The 19531-nt window shown below is 39.5% G+C and overlaps 1 protein-coding gene and 1 non-coding gene across 3 annotated transcripts in view; both read left to right on the top strand.

The window, feature by feature from the left end:
- COP1 (COP1 E3 ubiquitin ligase) overlaps nucleotides 1–18907 on the top strand; it is a 156776-nt gene extending 137869 nt beyond the window's left edge. For both annotated transcript variants that reach the window (XM_058660701.1, XM_058660700.1), the window contains exons 19-20: nucleotides 16477–16521; nucleotides 18572–18907. In XM_058660701.1, the coding sequence (XP_058516684.1) occupies nucleotides 16477–16521; nucleotides 18572–18589 (63 nt within the window). In that variant the 3' untranslated portion in view covers nucleotides 18590–18907. The remainder of the gene's footprint in view (nucleotides 1–16476; nucleotides 16522–18571) is intronic.
- On the top strand, nucleotides 6799–6939 carry LOC118760405 (small Cajal body-specific RNA 3). The gene has a single exon (XR_004996769.1). It is a non-coding gene; the product is annotated as a small Cajal body-specific RNA 3 (non-coding RNA).
- Nucleotides 18908–19531: the final 624 nt, after the last annotated feature.

Raw genomic sequence — 19531 nt, 5'->3', positions numbered from 1 at the left:
TTTCACTTTAAATAGATATTCCATTATTCTTGCTTAAAACTCTGTGAATCATCTTCCAGTTTTGATAATGACAGACCAAGTAATTTAGAACAACCCTTCCTCTAAGTAAAATTGGAAAAGTTGAAGCAGGTATTTATTTTAAAAATAAAAAGCTTCTTTGACATTCGAAACCAAATAAGGCAGAAAATAAAAAAAATAACAGACTAGGCAGAAGAGCCTGGCTTTTAAATCTACTCTGCCTTGGAGCATTTGGCAGTGTTGGTGAGATAAGTGAAATGTGATCTCACTTTGTAGAGACACTGGTACTGTAGCTCATGCCTGTCATTGTGGGCTTGTTGTAGGTCCTCGGTGGACTGTACCCTTGGGTAAAGCAGTAGAAGATAAGCTTTTATAGTAATTGTAATTCAGTTTCATTTCATCAACCACTGAAATTGCTGAACTGAGGTACGTTGGATTCCTAATAATAATAGGATACAAATTTAAATTCTCTCAGAAAGCAAATAACATTTAGGATTTTAGTTTTTTTCATTATCTTTGCAAATTTAACCAGGGCATATTCAAACATTGAAACTGAAGGGACAGCATGAAAACCCAGTGTAAGCAACATACAGTGTAAACAGTCGCAGCGGCAGTGGATGTAAGAGTGATTGCCATAGCTTAAAAGTGTGTGAATGGGAAGATGAAAGACAGGGTTGAAAATGGAAACTTGACAAACTTCTTAAAAATGAAGATCCTACACTAAAAAATACAATTAGCAAAACTCGAAACTCAGTGAGTTGAATACAAGATAAGGTTAGAAGAGGAATTAATGAACTCATAGGTGTGGTAAGTTAGGAGAAAATATATAGAAAGAAACATGGGCAGAGAAAAATTTGAAAATAGTGCAGGAATAAGTAAAAGCATCATGTTTAATAAGCTATACAGAAGAATGAAAGAAACTAGAAGAGTAAAAAAGAATAAATGCTAAAATGAACTATAAGTGAGACTTTAGAGTTTATGAAAGGCTATGGAATATTGCTCACCCATAGAAGGAGTGGAATCAGCCCCAGTGTGGTATTCTCGTGGCTAAAGTCCTTGCCTTACAAGCACCGGAATCCTATATGGGCACCAGTTAGTGTCCGGTCCGCCCCGCTTCCCATCCTGCTCCCTGCCTGGCCTGGGAAAGCAGTCCAGGACGGCCCAAAGTTTTGGGACATGAACGAAGCTCCTGACTCCTAACTTCAGATCAGCTCAGCTCCGGCCATTGTGGCCACTTGGGGAGTGAATCAGCAGATGGAAGATCTTCCTCTCTGTCTCTCCTTCTGCTCTGTATATGTGACTTTCCAATAAAAATAGAGTGAAATCTCATCTTATAAGTACAGAAAATGGATGCAGTGGAAACCATTTTGCTTAGTGAAATAAGCCAGTTGCAGAAAGATTTTCTATTTTCTGTTAATGTGGCAGTGAATATATACTACAAAGAAGTAATAGGAATGAAATAGAAATCTAGTAATCTGATTATCTTTTTTTAGTACATATTTGTACTCTTGTAACGATGGTAGTCTTTTCTTTCTTGTTGAATATGATGGTTAGTGGTGAATTAAGCCTGTGGTTAAGGAGTAAATTAAAATTTTTTTTTGGTAAAAATGAATGAAATGAATAAAAGGGAAAGAAGGAGTGGGAGTGAGTTGACTGAGAAGTATGATTCTCAGAACCATAGCTATGAGATAACATGAGAGCTACTCTTTATATTCTTAAAAACAGAAGCTTAAATCGTGAATAACGTGTTGAAATTAATAATACAACCTTCAGGCATGGACTTTATCTTTGTTTCATGTATAATTACATAGTAATTATTTGAAACCAAAGAAAGGTAGTCATCAAGGTGCCAAATATTTTTGCTGTCTAGTATAGGCTTAGTGGAAGCTCTGTGACACTATCAAGATTACGTCAGGTTTAAGGAAACTCATCTCCTGATGTGAGCTGTTCACGTGGAGCTGTGTAATCATTTCAGAATTACTATTTTTATTTGGGGGATATACATACATACATATGTATATGTAGCTATTCCAGCCTATTTTGCCTATTTTCAAAGAAAACAATTTCTAGATGTGAATATGGAAATTTGTATTACTACTAGCTAATATTTTTACCAGATTTATGTTACCTGTTCCTCCTCTCCTTACTCTAATATATTAACATTATTTCCCACTTTAGCCTTCTCTCAAAGACCTTTCTAAAGAAGTATGCATACTATCTGATTTCTTAGAAACAAATTTTTGTACATCATCAGATTGCACTAAACTTCGGAAGCAACCTCACCTGACTTACATAACAGTGTGTCCTATAATGAAATTTTGTTTTGTTCCTTTGGTTGTTACCCCCTTTTATTTGCCACTCCTTAAAAGGAGTTTCCAGTTTAATTTAACTATGATCTGACAAGTGTGCCATACAGTCTCTTTTAAATTTTAAATTTCAGAATTGCGGAGGTGGTGTGGAGAGCACACATGCCATGGCACAGTGACTGGATTTGCCCTGGCCCTACTTCAGACTCCAGCCTCCTGCCCGACGTTGGAGACCTAGGCTGGTTCTGGGCTGCTAGCTTCAACATGGCTCAACCTCAGCTTTTGGAGCCATTTGGGGAGTAAATCAGTGATGTCTTTCTATCTCAATAAAATGAGAAATAAATGTTTAGATTATTTTTACAAAGCAAGTTTACTTCATTGTCCCAAATACAGTATAGTTTGGTCAAAGTCTGTGCTCAGTGGAGAATATGTGTGTGTAGTTAGATTGTTGTACAAGTGTCAGGTTGAATTTATTAATTATGTTTTGTATTTTTTAAATATATTCTTACAAATTTTGTGTAATATATGTATGGCATTTTTACAGTGGTCACTATCCCATCCAGCCAGCACAAGAAAAAATTTCTCAGAGCTGCCATTGTGACATAGCAGGCTCTGGGCTTCAGCTTGGCTCAGCCCAGCCCTGCGGAGAGTGAACCAGTCAATGGAAGGTCTTGTCTCTAACCCTACCTTACAAACAAATCTTTTTAAAAGCTCCCAGACTTCTGTCATCCTTTCCTGCTATGGCTCCTAAAGGAAAAGCCTACATCAGGAGAGTGCAGCCCCTGCTCGGGGCCTTCATACCCAGGCCAGCAGCACACAGCCTGTAGCAGTCACGGACAGTCCAAGACCTTAGGACCCAGCAACCATGGGGAAGACCTGGAAGAAGCTCCTGGCTCCTGGCTTCAGATTGGATTAGCTCTGGCTGTTGTGGCCACTTTGGGAATGAATCAACAGATGGAAGAGCTTTCTCTCTCTCCTTCTGTCTGTAAATCTGCCTTTCCATTAAAAATAAATTTTAAAAAAAGAATAGACATTCTAGATGTTCATATATGTATATAATTAAAGGATTTATTTGTTTGTACTTGAAAGGTCAGAGTTGCAGGGAGGGACAGAGAGAGATCCTTTCAACCTCTGGTTCACTCCCCAAATGTCCTCAGCAAGCAGAGCTAGACATGTGTAAAGCAGGAGCTTCTTCTGGGTCTCCCCTGTACTAGCAGGACCCAAGGCTTTGGGCCAGCCTCGGCTACTCTCGCAGGCCATCGGTTAGGAGCTGGATTGGAAGTGGAGTAGCCAGGATTCGAACCAGTGTCCACACGGATGCCTGCATCTCAGGCAAAGATGCCTGGTGCCAGCCCCAAATGATTGCTTTTTTTAAGCTTGCCGTCCCTACTGCTCCCAATGCCCATTTACGCTCAGCCCAGTGGAAAGAAATAAGCTCAATTCCATTTTTGTTCTCAAGCTATAACAGCAATGAATTGCTCTATTTGAAGTTTTATTTTTATTAAAGATTTCAGTGAAAATTTAGCCAGCTATAAGAATTTCTTACGTGTGGGAGAAATGTTTGGAGACTGTCTGGAAATTGGAATGTCATATCTTAGCCATTGGTAACTGTAACACTATTTATGCCCTTATTAAGTGTTTTTTCAGTAATTTGTCATCTGATTTCTTACATATTCTTAACACATATGAAATCACATTTGCGCCTATTTGGCATTCTTAGGAACCACTAAGTCACTGTATACAGTAAATTCAAACAATAACATATGCAATAACATACTGGGGCATAGAAAAGGTTGGATCAAATTTTTAATTTATTAAACGTAGTCTTGTGCTATTTTCGTAAATTTTAAATCAATTTTAGTTAAGTACAAAGTTTTAATCATTAAAATCTTAAGTCATAATGTAAAATCAGGTTGCTGTATATCTAAGCACAATTCTGGTCTTTTTTTTTTTTTTAAGATTTATGTATTTTTCATTACAAAGTTAGATATACAGAGAGGAGGAGAGACAGAGAGGAAGATCTTCTGTCTGATGATTCACTCCCCAAGTGAGCCGCAACGGCCGGTGCTGCGCCGATCCGAAGCTGGGGACCTCTTCCAGGTCTCCCACGCGGGTGCAGGGTCCCAAAGCTTTGGGCCGTCCTCGACTGCCCTCCCAGGCCACAAGCAGGGAGCTGGATGGGAAGTGGAGCTGCCGGGATTAGAACCGGTGCCCGTATGGGATCCCGGGGCGTTCAAGGCGAGGACTTTAGCCGCTAGGCCACGCTGCCGGGCCCCCTTGCTTTTCTTTCAGTATATCTTACTTCTATGCCAATTTCTAAACTTCCTACCCTGCCGCCTAACACTGGTTCATGGTCTGTCATTGCTTCTTAATAATACTAGGTTCATCAGTGAATATAAATAAAACTTTAAATGATTTTGCATTGTTTGAGGGAAACAGAAGAAAAAACTTACTTAATCCTATCAGATCATGTCTTTTACTTCCTTTCTTTACAAATTACTTTGTGTTTTTATAAATGAGTTTGCCATTGCCACACTCTGCCGTCAACTCTTCTCACCATTAACTAAAGCTTACACCAGCTTTCTTTCTAAAACTTGGATTTTTTTTTTGTATCATTTCCTAAATAAAATATCCTAGAGGAACTGAAAAAAAAAGTTTATAAAAGTGGGAACACTGCTGTAGGTACTGGGGTTCACTTGTGACAAAGACAGTAATCCCTGCTAACATTCTACTTGGGGGCAGACAATAAATGTATAAGGGTCCTTGAAAAATTTTATTGAAAAGCAGGATTAAAAGGTAAATATATTTCAGTAACAAAATGTTTTGAAATTGATGCATGATGTTTTATAATTCCATAAACCTTTTATTTATTCACTTATTTTTTCAATAAATTTATTTTTGGTGATGCTTGAAAAAAATAATAATACTAGGTTCATGTATCTGGATGTTTAGAATCTGCCAGTGATGTCAAGTGGTTACATTAGAAAACCTAATTGTGTTATGTAGTAACCTTCATCCGGGCCCTTGCCTCGCTGCTCTATCCTGGAGTGGCTAGTGTTTATTTGTTTAGAAGCTGTAATATTCTAGCTGGTTTTTGGCTAGATGCTGTGATGGGTCAATTTCTTTTTCTTTCTTCTTTCCCTTCATTCCTCCCTTCTTCTCTCCCTCCTTCCTTTGTTTCCTTCCTCATTCTCTCCTTCCTTCCCCTCCCCCTCTTGTTTGTTTGAAAGCCAGGATGACAGAGAGAGTAAATTCCAGGCTGCCAGTTTATTCCCTAGATATTGCTAACAGACAGAGCTGAACCAGACCCGAAGCAGTGACCCGGAACTGCATTGGGGTCTCGTGAAGTACGTTGGCCTCCTGGGCACAGATCGGATCCAGGGTAGCCAGGACTTTGATTGGTTTGATACAAGGTTTACATAATAGTGGAGCCTTCAGATGAGCACCCAAACAAAATGAAAATGCATTCATGTATTTTTTATACCAAGGCTGATGAATATTGAGAATTAAGACAGAACAGTATGATGTAATGGCATGGAACTGTGCAAAGCTTAGCAAGACCTGTTTATTCACACATTTTTCTGTTTTCCTGAGACTTCAGAGATACAGAAATTCCTTTCTTGCAGTATAAATTTGGCACATCTTGAGCTAGTATCTTAGATTTGCTCCAGAAGAAGGTTAAATTGTTCAGCCTGCTTTAGGAGAACAGAGCAGAGCAGTCAAAGACACCGTATTGCCTGAGTTATTTTATTGAATGCCAGGGTGCCACGTTTTGAGGTGGTATGTCTGGAACCCATTGAAATGCTCTGTGTTTCTTGGAATCTTGATTACAGTCTGTCAGATGCCTAAGATCTTGTGTTTTATATTGTTGAAATTAAACCTGTAAAAGGTCTAAGCCGTATGCTTCCTGAGCCAAAATGCAAATCCTGATCTCCATGTCTAAGATGCTCTGCTTTTTCTGCTGTGATATGTGATGTAACTGAAATAGTACCAAATTGTGTAAATACCTTTCTGAGTAATTTGGAGGAAATTTGCCGATAATGTCCTTAGAAATGCACGGTTGTGTACTCACAGACTCTTCTCGGTATTCATCAGAGTCACGTCATGTCTGTTGTTGTGAACACGTCGCTCTCGGGGGGGTTAGCCAGCTGTGCTCTGTGGGCCAGGGGTACGAGAGGAGGCGTATGTCAAAGAGGACCGTTGGGTAGAAGCCCTCGGTGAGAAGGGGGACGCCTTGTGCGTCGCAGTCTGCCTTGTTTGCACATGCTCTTTACATGCTTTGTGCCCTGATTAGAGATTACTTTGATTTTATATGCCTTTTTAATATTCTTCTCCTGTTATGTAAATGTTAGGTTTTTGATTTAGCTTATTTGAATGCATTAAAATGGATTCAAATGTGAATTTGATGCAATTAGTAAATTAGGAAAGATGAGGCTGAATAACAAAAGACCTTTTAATAATAAGACACATCAAAAAAGGAAGCTGCAGGAAATTACCATGTGGACAAATGACAAAAATCCTTTTGTCTACAGATGGCAGCTTTCCTACATGAATATGGGGGTCTCTGTCAGACTTCGGGCAGTTGGCTGAGTCTGATCGTTCCCCTCCAGACAGCTTTGAAACACGAGCCCTTCCTTCCTCCCTCCCTCCCTCCCTCCCTTCCTTCCTTCCTTCCTTCCTTTCTCGCTCTCTCTCTCTCTTTCTTTCTTTCAAGATTTATTTATTTTTATTGGAAAGGCAGATATACAGAGAGGAAGAGAGACAGAGAGGAAGATCTTCTGTCCAATGATTCACTCCCCAAGTGACTGTGCTGATCCGAGCACTTTCAACACTGCTTTCCTTATCCTGTTTTTTTTTTTTTAATATCTGTACTAGTTATGTATCTGTTTACTTTAAAAAATGAGAAAAGACATGTAGATAAATGCTTCTATATTCATCTTTCTGGGTTTTGAGGTACCTCATGGTTTTTTCAAATAATTTTTCTTAGCTTGTTTAACATATGAAGTAGGATTGAAACGTAAATATGATTTTTTTAAAGAGGCTGCATTGGCTTAACTGGCCTAGAGGTCAGTTGATCTCTAAACGTGAAGGAGTTAGGCAGACCTGTTGTCTCATTAAGAGTCAGTTTGTCTTTAAGAAAATGTGATTTTTCTAAAATACAGCTTATTAATAACATTTAAGTGTAACCACAAATCAAAATGTCTATTTCCAAAGCAAAAGCTGGCTACTGTTTACTGCTACCATTAACGTCTTCTGTTTTCAAGTTGTGTGTGTCAACTGGACAGTGGATCAGAGCAAGCAGGAGGGCCAGAGTAACTTGTTTGTTTTTTAATTGATTATTATTTATTTTTTACAAGAGCCATTCTGTATTGCTTTCCCAAGCCAGAAGCAGGGTGCTGGAAGGAAACTGGAGCAGCCAGGACATGAACCAGCACCTGTATGGCATGCTGGTGTGTGCAAAGAGAGGACTTGAGTCCTTGAGCCATGGGGCCAGGCCCGAGACAGGCATTTCTGTTGCATTGTTATACAGTAACCACACCAGTTTGTGCTATAACCAAGCCACAGCAGGTTTATTGGTAAATATCTGTGTGGGAATTCTTTTTTGTTTTTCTGAAATTTCCATATTTTTTACCCTGGACAGTTTTGGGTTTTTGTTTGTTCGGTTTTTGTTTTTGCTTTTGTAATCCTGTAGTTGTTGAATGAGTAGCCTTGTTTTTCTAGGCCCCTTTAATCCACTCTTTTCTTCATTTAATGAATCATTCGAAAGTTTTCTGCTCAATGTATTTATTTTTGCTAAAGGTTTGTGTAAAAGGCAGAGCAATAAAGAAAAAGAGAACGAGAAAGCTTCACTTCCCTGGTTTACTCCCCAAGTAACTCTAACAACTCTGCCCCAAATGACCGTAACAACCATTGCTAGGCCAGGACAAAGCCAAGAACCTGGAACTCTCCTCTGGATCCCAAGTACTTGAGCCACTGTCTAGTTCCCTCCAGGATGCGTTAGGGAGCTAGATCAGAAACGAGTGGTTGGGACTGAGACCAGTGCTCCAGCATGGGATGCAGGCCTCCAAGCTCAGGCTTGGGATGCTGTGCTACAACACATGCTGATGTGCCTGTGTTCTTGAGTCTACTGCTCCCTTGGGTTTCATTCCTTCTTACTTGTAACAAATAGGCATCTCCTCACTCTATTCCATCCAGATCATACTTGCCACTAAAGCTGTCTCCTCCACAAACTACTCTGAAGTTTAACGATGCAGTTGTCTTCTACTCAGGCCAAATGTATTGATACACTATACTTAAAGACTGAACGGACTTGTAACTACATGTATGGCCAAAATAATGAGTTGTATGGGTTTTATAATAGGTTAGCACCACTTAAATTTGTTTAAAATTTTTTTCAAGATTTATTTTTTATTGGAAAGGCTGATTGACAGAGAGGAAACACATAGAAAAAGATCTTCTGTCCACTGGTTCACTGTCTAAATGCCAAAACAGCCATAGCTAAACCAATCTAGAGCCAGGAGCTTCTTCTGGGTCTCCCGCATGGTTGCAGGATCCCAAGGCTTTGGGCCATCCTCTGACGTTTTCCCAGGCTACAGGCAGGGAGCTGGATGGAGATTGGAGCATCCAGGATGATGAACCGGTGCCCATGTTGGATCATGGAGTTTGCAGGGCAAGGATTTAGTCACAGAGCTGTCGCACTGGGCCTCATTAAAAAATGTTAACATCCGCCCTATCCACAGCTTATATTGTGTGTATTCTGCTGTAATCATGAACGCAAGTGCCTTTGATCTCCAAGCAAAAGCTTCAAGTCTTTACAAATAAAGTGAGGCTTAGAAGGAAGTGTGACCTGACCTGATGCTTCTGATTCTGAGGTAGATTCTTGGTGGATGTCCTTCCCATGCTTCCTCTGCCTGTGTCTACCTGTTCTAAAAGGACAAACTATTGGCTCTTTGGAAGTGTGCGAGTTTTTTAAAATACTAATTTAGTCTTTCAAAATGATGAAAATGGGCATGCATTTTGGCCATCAATTAAAACACCACTTGGAGCACTCACATGCAATAATAGTCAACTGCCTGGTTCAAGTCGGCCCTCTGCTGCTAATTCAGCCTCCTGCTAATGTGCAGCTGGAAGGTAGCTGGTGTTGATGCAAGCATTGGGGTCTCTGCTACCCACCAATGGCACACTCAGGATGAATTCTGGGCTCATTGCTTCAGCCTGGCTTAGCACTGGCGGCCACTGTTATTTGTGGAGTAAACCAGTGGATGTAAGAGCTCTCTCTCATCCCTCACCCCCATTGTGCTTTGCATATAATGGTAAATTAGTTGCTTGATCTAGAGATTTCAAGGAAAAATTGGCAAAACAGCTTACAAAGCTCTACAAAAAATATAATAACTGTACTTACTAGGCAAATTTGCATAGATATAGCAGGTTATTTTCTCAGCAGAGCTGTTGATACCAAACTATATTTTAAGTATGCTAATTTCCATATTTATTTGGCAGATATAGATTCTAGATGATAAAATTTAGTCAATGGGCTTAAATTTTTTTGTTTATATTCATGATCACATTAAGACCCTTGTCCATGAGTTAAATTTGAATATCATTTGCACTTACGTCTTTCCAGTTAATTGCAGTTGCTTCTTAAATCTGTTAATATGATACTGGGATTTCCAGCATGTAGATAGATGGTCATGAGTTTCCCATAAAGATCCAGAATGAAAAATGACAATAAAAAAAATCTCCAATATGAAATGTGTCTTTTTTTTCCAGAAACATCTACTTGTATAACTTATATGTTTTGAAATTGAAGATGTAATCCAAAATCCAAAAGGCATTTTGATTAATTTTTGCATTATTTAAGCCAGTTTGTAAGAACAGGTATTTGAATGAATCAAAAAATGATGCAGTATACCAAAAATAATGTATTTTATTAAAATAAGAACCCATTAATAGAGATTATAACTTATACCATTCTACTCATAATCATCCTCATGGTTTAGGATTGCAAGAAGCACAGGTGTCTGTGGGAAGAAAAAGGAAACCTTGGTGTAACTGGGTGACCTGGGAATTACACCTCTGTGATAGAAGCTCAAATCTCCTGAGCTTGGAGTAGAAAGTGGTGTTTGACCTGACCAAGCACCATTCATTGGTTCTAAACCATTTCCTAACACCTTCATTCTGTGGCCAAACCCATTTATCTGACGACACTGCTTAAAATCATTACGTATAACTAGATCTAATGAAGATCAGATTTTCATATAATAAGGAATCTGTTTATGAGATTTAAAATGTGATACCTATATCTATGAGAGCTGAGGCTGTCTTGTTATATGATTATGTAAGGCTTTTTACTTCTGATTCAGTAAATTCAAAGTGAGGCCTCAGGCATGTTAGCAGTTCACTGGTTCAGTGTGGTGCAAACTAACATTGGTGTAAGTCCTCACAAGTTGACTCTTGGCTGTGCTGTTTTTTAGCTGTGTGAATCATATGAATCAATTTATGTAAATTATTAAGTCTCACTAAGACAACATTTTCTCCTCCTCCTAGGATTGCTGTGTAGCTTAAGTGAAATGACCCATACAAAGTTCTTAGCACAGTAATCTGCTTGCTCAGTGTGCAGTTCTGTAATAATAAATGGAGCTTTTGAATATTTCTAGTAAGACACAGATCTTGAATTCTGGATTATAAAATTGCAAAATAGTCATCTGTCTCACAAACACAATTCACACAACTAACTCACATAACCTTGGATCTTTTATCAGACAAGACATCTTCACACAGGCATTTGGCCTACTTGTTAAGGTGTCTGTGACCTGTATTGGAGTATCTGGGTTCAAGTCCCACCTCTGCTCGATCCCAGCTTTCCGCTAATGCATAGACTAGGAGGCAGCAAGTGATGGCTCAAGTAGTTGGGTCCCTGCCGCTCATACAGGAGACTGTGAGTTCTTGGGGGTTTGTCTAGTGGAGACTAGGACTCGAGGTGTGATGACAGCGCCTAGAAGGATTGGGACACTGGGGATGCATAGGCAAGATGAACCAGTGCATGCTTAATTGAGTTTTAGTAGGCAACTTATACCACAATTCTTGCAGGGCAAGCAAGCTGATAAAGGTTACTAGCTAACTAAACAAGCTACTCTAACAATAGATCACAAGGGACTTGGAAAATACTCAGCAGGTCTCAGGCAACAGGATAAGTAAACAGGAGTTACAGGAACTAATTCTGGGAAACAAGCAGATCTAACTAGAAAAGGAATGGAACAGAACTTTGTATTCAGATATGTTCTGGCCACAATCACTGAAGGAAGGAGAAGATGGTAGCATGCCTCACACCTCTCAGGCACGCTTTGTCAACAAGCTACCCTGCCATCTCAGCAGAAGGTCTGCCTTCTGCAAAATTCTCAGTCTGCTGAGAACGTTTGCAATTCTGGGTCCTCTGGCATTTGGTGGTCTGGCTTTTTGGGGGGCAGTCCTTCAACAGTGATTGAATTCCCAGCTCTCAGTGTGGACCCGCCCAGCCGCACCCAGAGTCACCTAGCCCCAATCCCGGCCAACATTGGGAGGGTGAACCAGCGTTAGGATCTTTCTCATGCTGTGTCTGTCTGTCTTTATGACTTTCTCTCAAAAGGGAAAAAAAAATGAGTAGAACTTAACACTTACAGATTTTGATTTTGTATTCACTCTTCTCCAAAAAATACTGACATACTTTGACCAAATCAGTGATGACAAACCAAATACTGAAAAAAAGGTCTAAGACAAAAGAAACTGGGCCTCAAATCATAACTATTTAGAAACTTTTGAAGATTTTCTTGGAATCTGTGTTTGAATATCCTTGTATGGGCCCATACATTCTGCCCATTTGTAATATAGATTTATGTCTATCTTGAGGTAAATAAATACTGGTCAAATAGACTCTCCTAATGAATCCAGCCCAACAGAACTGAAGCGCATTTAACGTTTTGAGAGCCAAAACTAATGGAAACTTGATTTTAAAGAAAAGGAGGAGGATCTATGAAACAGTTTTAGTAAAAGAATTATACTGCATGTCAGGAAGTCAGTTGTAACCCACTAGAATCAAGCAAGAAAATGTCAGAACTTTTGAGTATTTTTTTCATTTGCATTTAAGTCAAAGGATGCTGTGGGGGAGCCAAAGGCTTTGGGCCAGTGTGAAGTAAATACAAAGAAGTGATGAAACTGAATAGCTTTATTTAACAGAGCATCAATTGAAGAAAAACTGTTAAGAACCAGGTATTTTATCTGTACCTCTTCTCAAGGACAAGGGGGAGGCTGTTCATGAAGCAAGCCTGGATGTGTAGAAAGGAAACTTGAAAGGCCAGATCCCTTGGCACTGTGCTGTTTCGGTGGGACCCAGAGTGAAACACAGATTAAGCAAAGCCCATCAACATAAGAAGAAAAACCGTGTTAGTTCCCAGTTACATTTGGAATACAGGTTTTAACACCCTCCTACCCAACTCCAAAAAAAGAAGAAAATAAGGAGGCAGAGACTGCCAGAGCCCTTAGAGTGTGTATGATCTTCTGTTTTCAGGGACTCTAAACCAGCACTACAAATTAGCGATCTTTTCTGGCAGTAAGAAAGCAGACGTCTGTTTTAATAAAGGGAATGAATGCCTCTGTCCAATTAAGATAAAAGGGTCTCTGAAGAGATCTTTATTTTATTTAAAGACAGAGTTACAGAGGAAGAAGCAGGGGAGAAGGGAGAAGAGAGAGAAATTTAGAGAGAAGGGATAACGTCAACCTGGTGAGTTTATGGCTTCCAGGGCAACACATTGCAGGAAGGTGAGTATGTAGGAGGTCCTGGCAGTTCAGTTGGTATTACTCAGTTTGCCCCCTAGTGCTGTGTCATCGCTGATATTGTTGCTGTCCCGTGAGAAGTGGCTAAGACTGCAGGGTGGACGGATGCACCTTTGCCAGAATTTTTTTCCTTTTTTTCAGGAAGACCCAGGGAGGACAGAGAGCTTCTCCTATTGCCCTGGTTTTCTCCCTTGCCTTCTCCTCAAAAATAATCCTTATACCAGTGTGGCTGGCGTGTTCTGGCGTGGCACATGCTGCTGCAGCAGCAGCGAGACAGCCGCTGACTCCTTGTTTTCATAAACCTAGTGTTTCCATCCCAGCAATGCATACATAAGCTGCTTCCCACACACAACTTCTCACTATCTGAAACTGTTTCCAGTTGATTGTATTCACAGGACCAGGTCCCTTTGCCTGACTTGAAATGTCTCAGCAGTTACTGTTCGATCTCATGCTGTGGCCTGGTCTAGGAAGCCTTTCCTGCCTCTTTGAAGATTGTTTTCTGGCTCCCTCAAGTTGTGTTTTTGAACTCTGCTTTGTAGAAATAGAAATATGACATTTTTATTTAAGAGTCCACTTTCCCTGCCAGTCTGTAGTCTCAAGATCAGACATTATTCCTTATTTTCATCAGAACTTGAGGATTCAGTGCAGTGCCTGAATGCCTGTCCTGTTAACGATGACAGATAATCATGGTGAGCAGCACGGTGCAGGGGGAGCCACGGTGGGTTCCTGGAGGTGCTGTGATGAGGATCTCTGGAGCTCGCTGAAGGATGCTTCAGAGAGATGGGACCGATGGACTGGATAACTAGGCAGGGAAGTATGTTCGGTTAGTTATTGTCCTGTAGAGAACATTAAAATATTATTTTTCAGGGAATTCACTGTGTTCTGCTTTTTTTCCTCTGCATTCTGTTTGGAATCCCCTTCCTTTCTGTGTGGTCCAGAAATTTTCTCCACGCAGAAAGCATAGATGACTGTGAGGCTTACTCAAGTTTGTCTCCCTTGTTCACGGTTCGCATGCCGCTGTTGCCTAATGTGTTTGATTCAGTAGTCTGGCTGTTTATAGGAGAGTAAATCCAATCCATTTTCTCTATCCTAGCCAGAAACAGACATTATTTTTGTAAATTTTATTTAAAATGTATTGCATGTACAAATAACTACAGCAAAATTAGTTAACATTTACAAGCAGTTGCATCTATCTCTAGGAAAGTATCTTCCAGCAATAATCCAAGCAAATAATTATGTCTGTTTGCTGCTGATTTTAACTAATTGGCTACGTAATGGCCCCTTTCCGTTTTTATTGTATGTTCATATACCATCACTGACTTTCTAAGCAAGATTTCTTCCAAATGTTCTAGAAAATGCATCTTACAGTTTAATTTCATTTCTATGAACTTTTAAAATACTCTGTGGATGTGTATCTTCTGTTTTTTTATTTTTACAAATCTGATCATTTTTCCATAGTCTTTCCTTCATCTCTTAAGAAAGAATACCTTATTAGCTAAGCCTCAAAGAAATTTTTTCAGCAGTACTGCCAGTTTCCATAAAACAGGGAACAAGTAATGAGAAGTCTGGACTCGAATTTTTATTCTATTTAGCAAGTAAAAAAAGCCCATTGAGCTACTTGCATTGGTCTCCAGCAGAGTACAGCTACAGCTAGGGATTGCCAGTCATTGCAACTGCAAAAGGAAGCGTTCAAAATGACAACTAGTCCTCTATGCTACAGGGAAAAGGTCTGGTTTTATTTATTTGTGTGTAACAGATAAATTTGTTCCTAACAAAATTATCCTGACAGATAATTTGTTCCTAGGGACATTTTTTTTGTAGTTGCATGGTCTTTATGGGGGAGAAGATGTAAAGCCATTGTTTATAAGAATTATTAAGAATCTATATAACCATAGGTTTGCATGTTATTCCTGAAAAACTATCTGAATTAAGCAATCTGTTATATGTTGCCTTTCTTATAAATGAGATATTTAGGACCAGTGTGGTAGCCTAGTGGCTAAAGTCCTCGCCTTGCATGTGCCAAGATCCCTAATGGATGCTGGTTCAAATCCCAGCAGCCCCACTTCCCATCTAGCTCTCTTTTGTGACCTGGGAAAGCAGTGAACGGCCTAAAGCCTTGAAACCCTGCAGCCACATGGGAGACCTGGGAGAAGCTCTTGGCTCCTGGCTTCAGATCGGCTCAGCTGTGACTGTTGTGGCTAATTGGAGAGTGAATCTCTGGATGGAAGAGCCCTCTCTCTGTCTCTCCTTCTCTCTGTGAATCTGACATTCCAATAAAAATAAATAAATCTTTATATTTGTCCTTCTGCACCAGCAGAATGTATACAGTTAGTCCTCTGATAGCGTCCACCATGGCCTCCTCCACTGCCGCAATAGTTACACGAATCAGTAGCCTTCCTTCTTTGGTTTAAAAGGGTACACTCAACCCTTCTTCATGATGATCTAGCTAGAGTACCATAGTTGTATGAAGCCGGATGTTTCATAGACAGTTTATTACTCTTTTTCTAAGCTTTCTTTCAACCAAAAATGAGAAGTTTCGATTATGAGGTTTTTTTCTTTGTTCTGTTGTTGTCGTTTTGTTTCTTGTACTCTCTTTAACTCACAAAAGTGGATTATCTGCTACTCCTAAATGAATCCTTATCTTTGCCAGATTTCTCTATGTTTAAAGTAAAAGATAACTAGAATAAAAATGGCAGAAAGCACTAAAGCTTTGCCCTGTAAACGGCGCATTGGCCCTGGCATTGTGTGCTCTGGCAGAGGGAGCATATGGTGGTAACGGTTCTTGCCAGTACTTGCTTGAGGACTAGAGAGTACAAAGGTACTTCTACCTCATGTATTTTCATTCAAGTAATTACCAAAGTTATTTACAAAATACATACGCTGAGAGTCGCCTTTCTTCCACAAGGTAAATATTGCCCTTTTCTTATTTTCTGATGCTGAAGTCTATCCAGAGAGTTTTGTCAAAGATGTTGGCATCATTTATGTTAATTACTACTATTTTATGGGAGAAACTGAATTAGAGGTTTTATGGCAGAAGCTGTTGTTCACTTTTTTTCAAGTTATTTGCAATTTTATTTCAGTTTGTTCTTTTCTTTTGCAGTCCTTTTGTCATTTACATTTTTTAACTTTCCAAAGTTTCCTACTATCCTAACATTATTTTCAATTAAAATTTAATCCTCAAAATAAGGATTTTAAACTGAAACCTCATAGATAAAAACCTGCTAACATTGGCACATCGGTGTTAGATTCTGTTGGTGTCTTAAGGAAAAGAGGAACCTTTTCTCTTGTATTGCCTTTCCGCAAGCCTTCTCTCTGTAACTGAAAAGTGCTTACTCTTTTCCAGGAGTCCAATGTGCTGATTGCTGCTAACAGTCAGGGTACAATTAAGGTAAGCTGTTTTACACGTCTCCACTTTAAACTCACATCATCTTTAGACTGCAGTGCAACTGTGAAAATATACAACTGTACTGAGCTTTAGGAAATTCCAAACTGTGGGTCTTATCTCCTTGGACATGGCTGGGTTGAAAGGGGAAAGGAATAGGTAGTTTGCAACTATGGAGAAGGTGATACTTGTTGAGATTGTATGCATGAAAAATTAAAACAGAATAGATTGTTTGAATGCTAGATGGATTCATGGACTAGAAAACAGATGAAGACCATTGACCAATCCCCATGGACAGGGAACTGGTCATTTTCATGATGCCAGCACAACTAATCCACCCACCATCGCTAGACAAGGTCCAGGACAGCAGGAGAGCCTTAGCGGGCACCAGATGTGAACATGACCTACTCCACTGTTGTCTTCCTTGTGTTTCTCTTCCCAAAGTGGTCAGCTTGAGTTGCCAACAGGGGGCAAAGTACTTTAGTTCTCGTGCTCTTGATCATGTATCTACACCTGAAAACGTAAATGTCCTTTGGCACATCATCTCAGCCAGCATTCGTACTTAGTTCTCTGTATTCCTTAGTTAGAAACTCGAGGAAGTAGACCTGTATCTCATTATACCACTAGATGTTTGTATAGTTTAGTGGATAAATATATGCTGGCCTAGCACGAGCTTTCCAAACAAAACACCATTTTGGTGAAGTTGTTTATTATATTAGTATGTAGATTTAATTAGCATGCATTCTGAGGGTACCTGTTTCTACATATTCTCGACTGATTAGGAAATATTTTATTATGTACGTATTTTTCATCTGCCACTTAGCAGGTTTTTACCACAGCTTTTTTCAACACATCCCAAGTGGAAAATGATCCAACAACCAAAAAAGGAAATTCAAGCCTAAAATGTCCTGCATAAATGCGATAAGCAAAGCAGAGGAACCACACTGTTAGCTAGACAAACCAGTCTCCTTTTAAGATAGCTGGTGTTTCTGTTTAGAAACTTCTTTGGGAAATCATGGACAGCTTAAATTCAAACCCGGCTGTTGAACCAACTAACATTTGTTACGTTTTGGAAGCTTCAGGTACAGTGACAGCAGATTTGGATTCTGATTTAAGTGGCTCTCTAAAGTCAGTCTTACTGTCCGAGAGAAACGTGAATTGAAAAAGATGCACTTCATTCTTCAGCAAGTTGGGACTTTGGGGCAATTGGGATTATTAACCTACCTCCAGGAGCTCAGAAATACACAGATACCTTATGGAATATCATTGACAGATCTTAAGACTTTGTTCAGCTCAGTGACCTGTTATTTAAGAAACCTACTTACCTGATACACACACACACACACACACACACACACACACACTTAGATAAGCACAGTTCAATTCAATCCTTAGTAGAGTAAAAGGGAAAGGTTACATCTTTGCATCTTTGCCACCTAGAATTGCAATTTCCATTTAACAAAATCTCTTTTTTTTTTTGCACCATCTCATACTTATTCTCAGTTCTGTGTCCTTTCTTAGCCATGTGCCTCCTCTTATTTTTGGTTTTAGCAACATCACAAGTTTTGTGCAAAAAAAACCTCTATGGAATATCTTGACAGCAGGTGGTGGACTAGAAAATGAATGAAGCTGTAGGGAAAGGGGAACTTAAACTGTGCCATGGTCAGTAGAAACAGTGCCCATGAAGGGAAGAAGGCAATGTATTCAAAAGGTACGCCACCTAAAATCTTCGTAAGAATGTAGAAGATTACCAGAATATTTGAGAAAAATATATCCACACTGCCCATTAGGTAGTTCACTTATCCATGTTTCGTGTTGTTTATCCTGATGACTCTAACAGAGGAAATAACAAAGCTGAAGAGCTTACGCAGCTGCTGAACTAAAAGGAAGAAGGGATCAATGCCGAATTCCTTCAGATCATTTTGTATTTTATAAAATAGTTGAGAAATGTATTTTGATTTGGTTCTTCATTAATAAACATAGGAAAGACTATTAACCTCTTTCTATATTTTGACACAATTTTATTAAGTTGATTCCCCCTTTTTTTCCCAATTAGGTGCTAGAGTTGGTATGAAAGGTTTACTGAAGTCAAATTGTGCTTGATCCTGCCGAAATGCGTCTGAAGCAGACAGTAAGAAACGGAAATTGTCACGTGATTGCTCCCCAAAGTCATCGTGGGTTTTGAATTTTTTAAATAATTTTTTCTTTTTCCTTTTTTCCCTCCTTTTTGACCTTTGGGACATTGGGAATCCCCAGCAAAATCCCCACCATCAACGTAACTCAATGGACTTCGCTGCTGCTGGTGGTGTGGTTATTGATTTTTGTGATAGGGAAACAAATTCTTTTGAATAAAAATAAGTAACAAAAATAATAAAATTTTATTGAGCCACAACTAGGCCGGGGAAGTTTTTGTCAAGTCAAGATGTGGTACATGTGAATTGTGGAGTAATATACCTGTGGGTAAATTGTGAGGTCCACATTTCCCTACCTCTTTGGTTCTGCAGATCGACATAAACTAAGATCAAGTGCATGGGTCCCTCTCCTGAGTTAAATGTTCACAGCAGTTAGAAACATAATGAATTCCTTTCTCCAGTCTGACCTGATTTATATCAACAAGTGCCATACTCGTCAGTTCAGACCACATTCAAACAGGAAGGAAATGTCTCCAGGTTCTGCTTTTGCCTTTGAAATGTCACATACACAAAGAATCTTAAAAATGTCCTAGAAAAAAAAATGTTATTAGAAAAAAGCTGTGCATGGGTTTTTTAATTTTTGTGCTAAACTTTTAATTCTATTTTCACATTTCTACTTTCTTTGAAGTAGATCAAACAAACTTATTTTATAAAAATCATAGCTGTGGATGTTGGTGGGCAGAGTCCAGGTAAGTCTGAGTAGCAGTGGGGCATGGGTGGCTGGGGGTACCTAGGCCGGCCCAGACTTCTGCTGGGGATCCTAGCTCCCTATGCAATGCTGGTAGGTAAGGGAAGGGTCCTGGGCTTGTGGATGGCCAGAGTGC

The sequence above is a fragment of the Ochotona princeps genome, chromosome 2 (genome assembly GCF_030435755.1).
Source record: "Ochotona princeps isolate mOchPri1 chromosome 2, mOchPri1.hap1, whole genome shotgun sequence".
In the NCBI taxonomy this organism is placed as follows: domain Eukaryota; kingdom Metazoa; phylum Chordata; class Mammalia; order Lagomorpha; family Ochotonidae; genus Ochotona; species Ochotona princeps.
The sequence above is the reverse complement of the archived record's forward strand: the minus strand, read 5'-3'. Positions and strand labels throughout refer to the sequence as shown.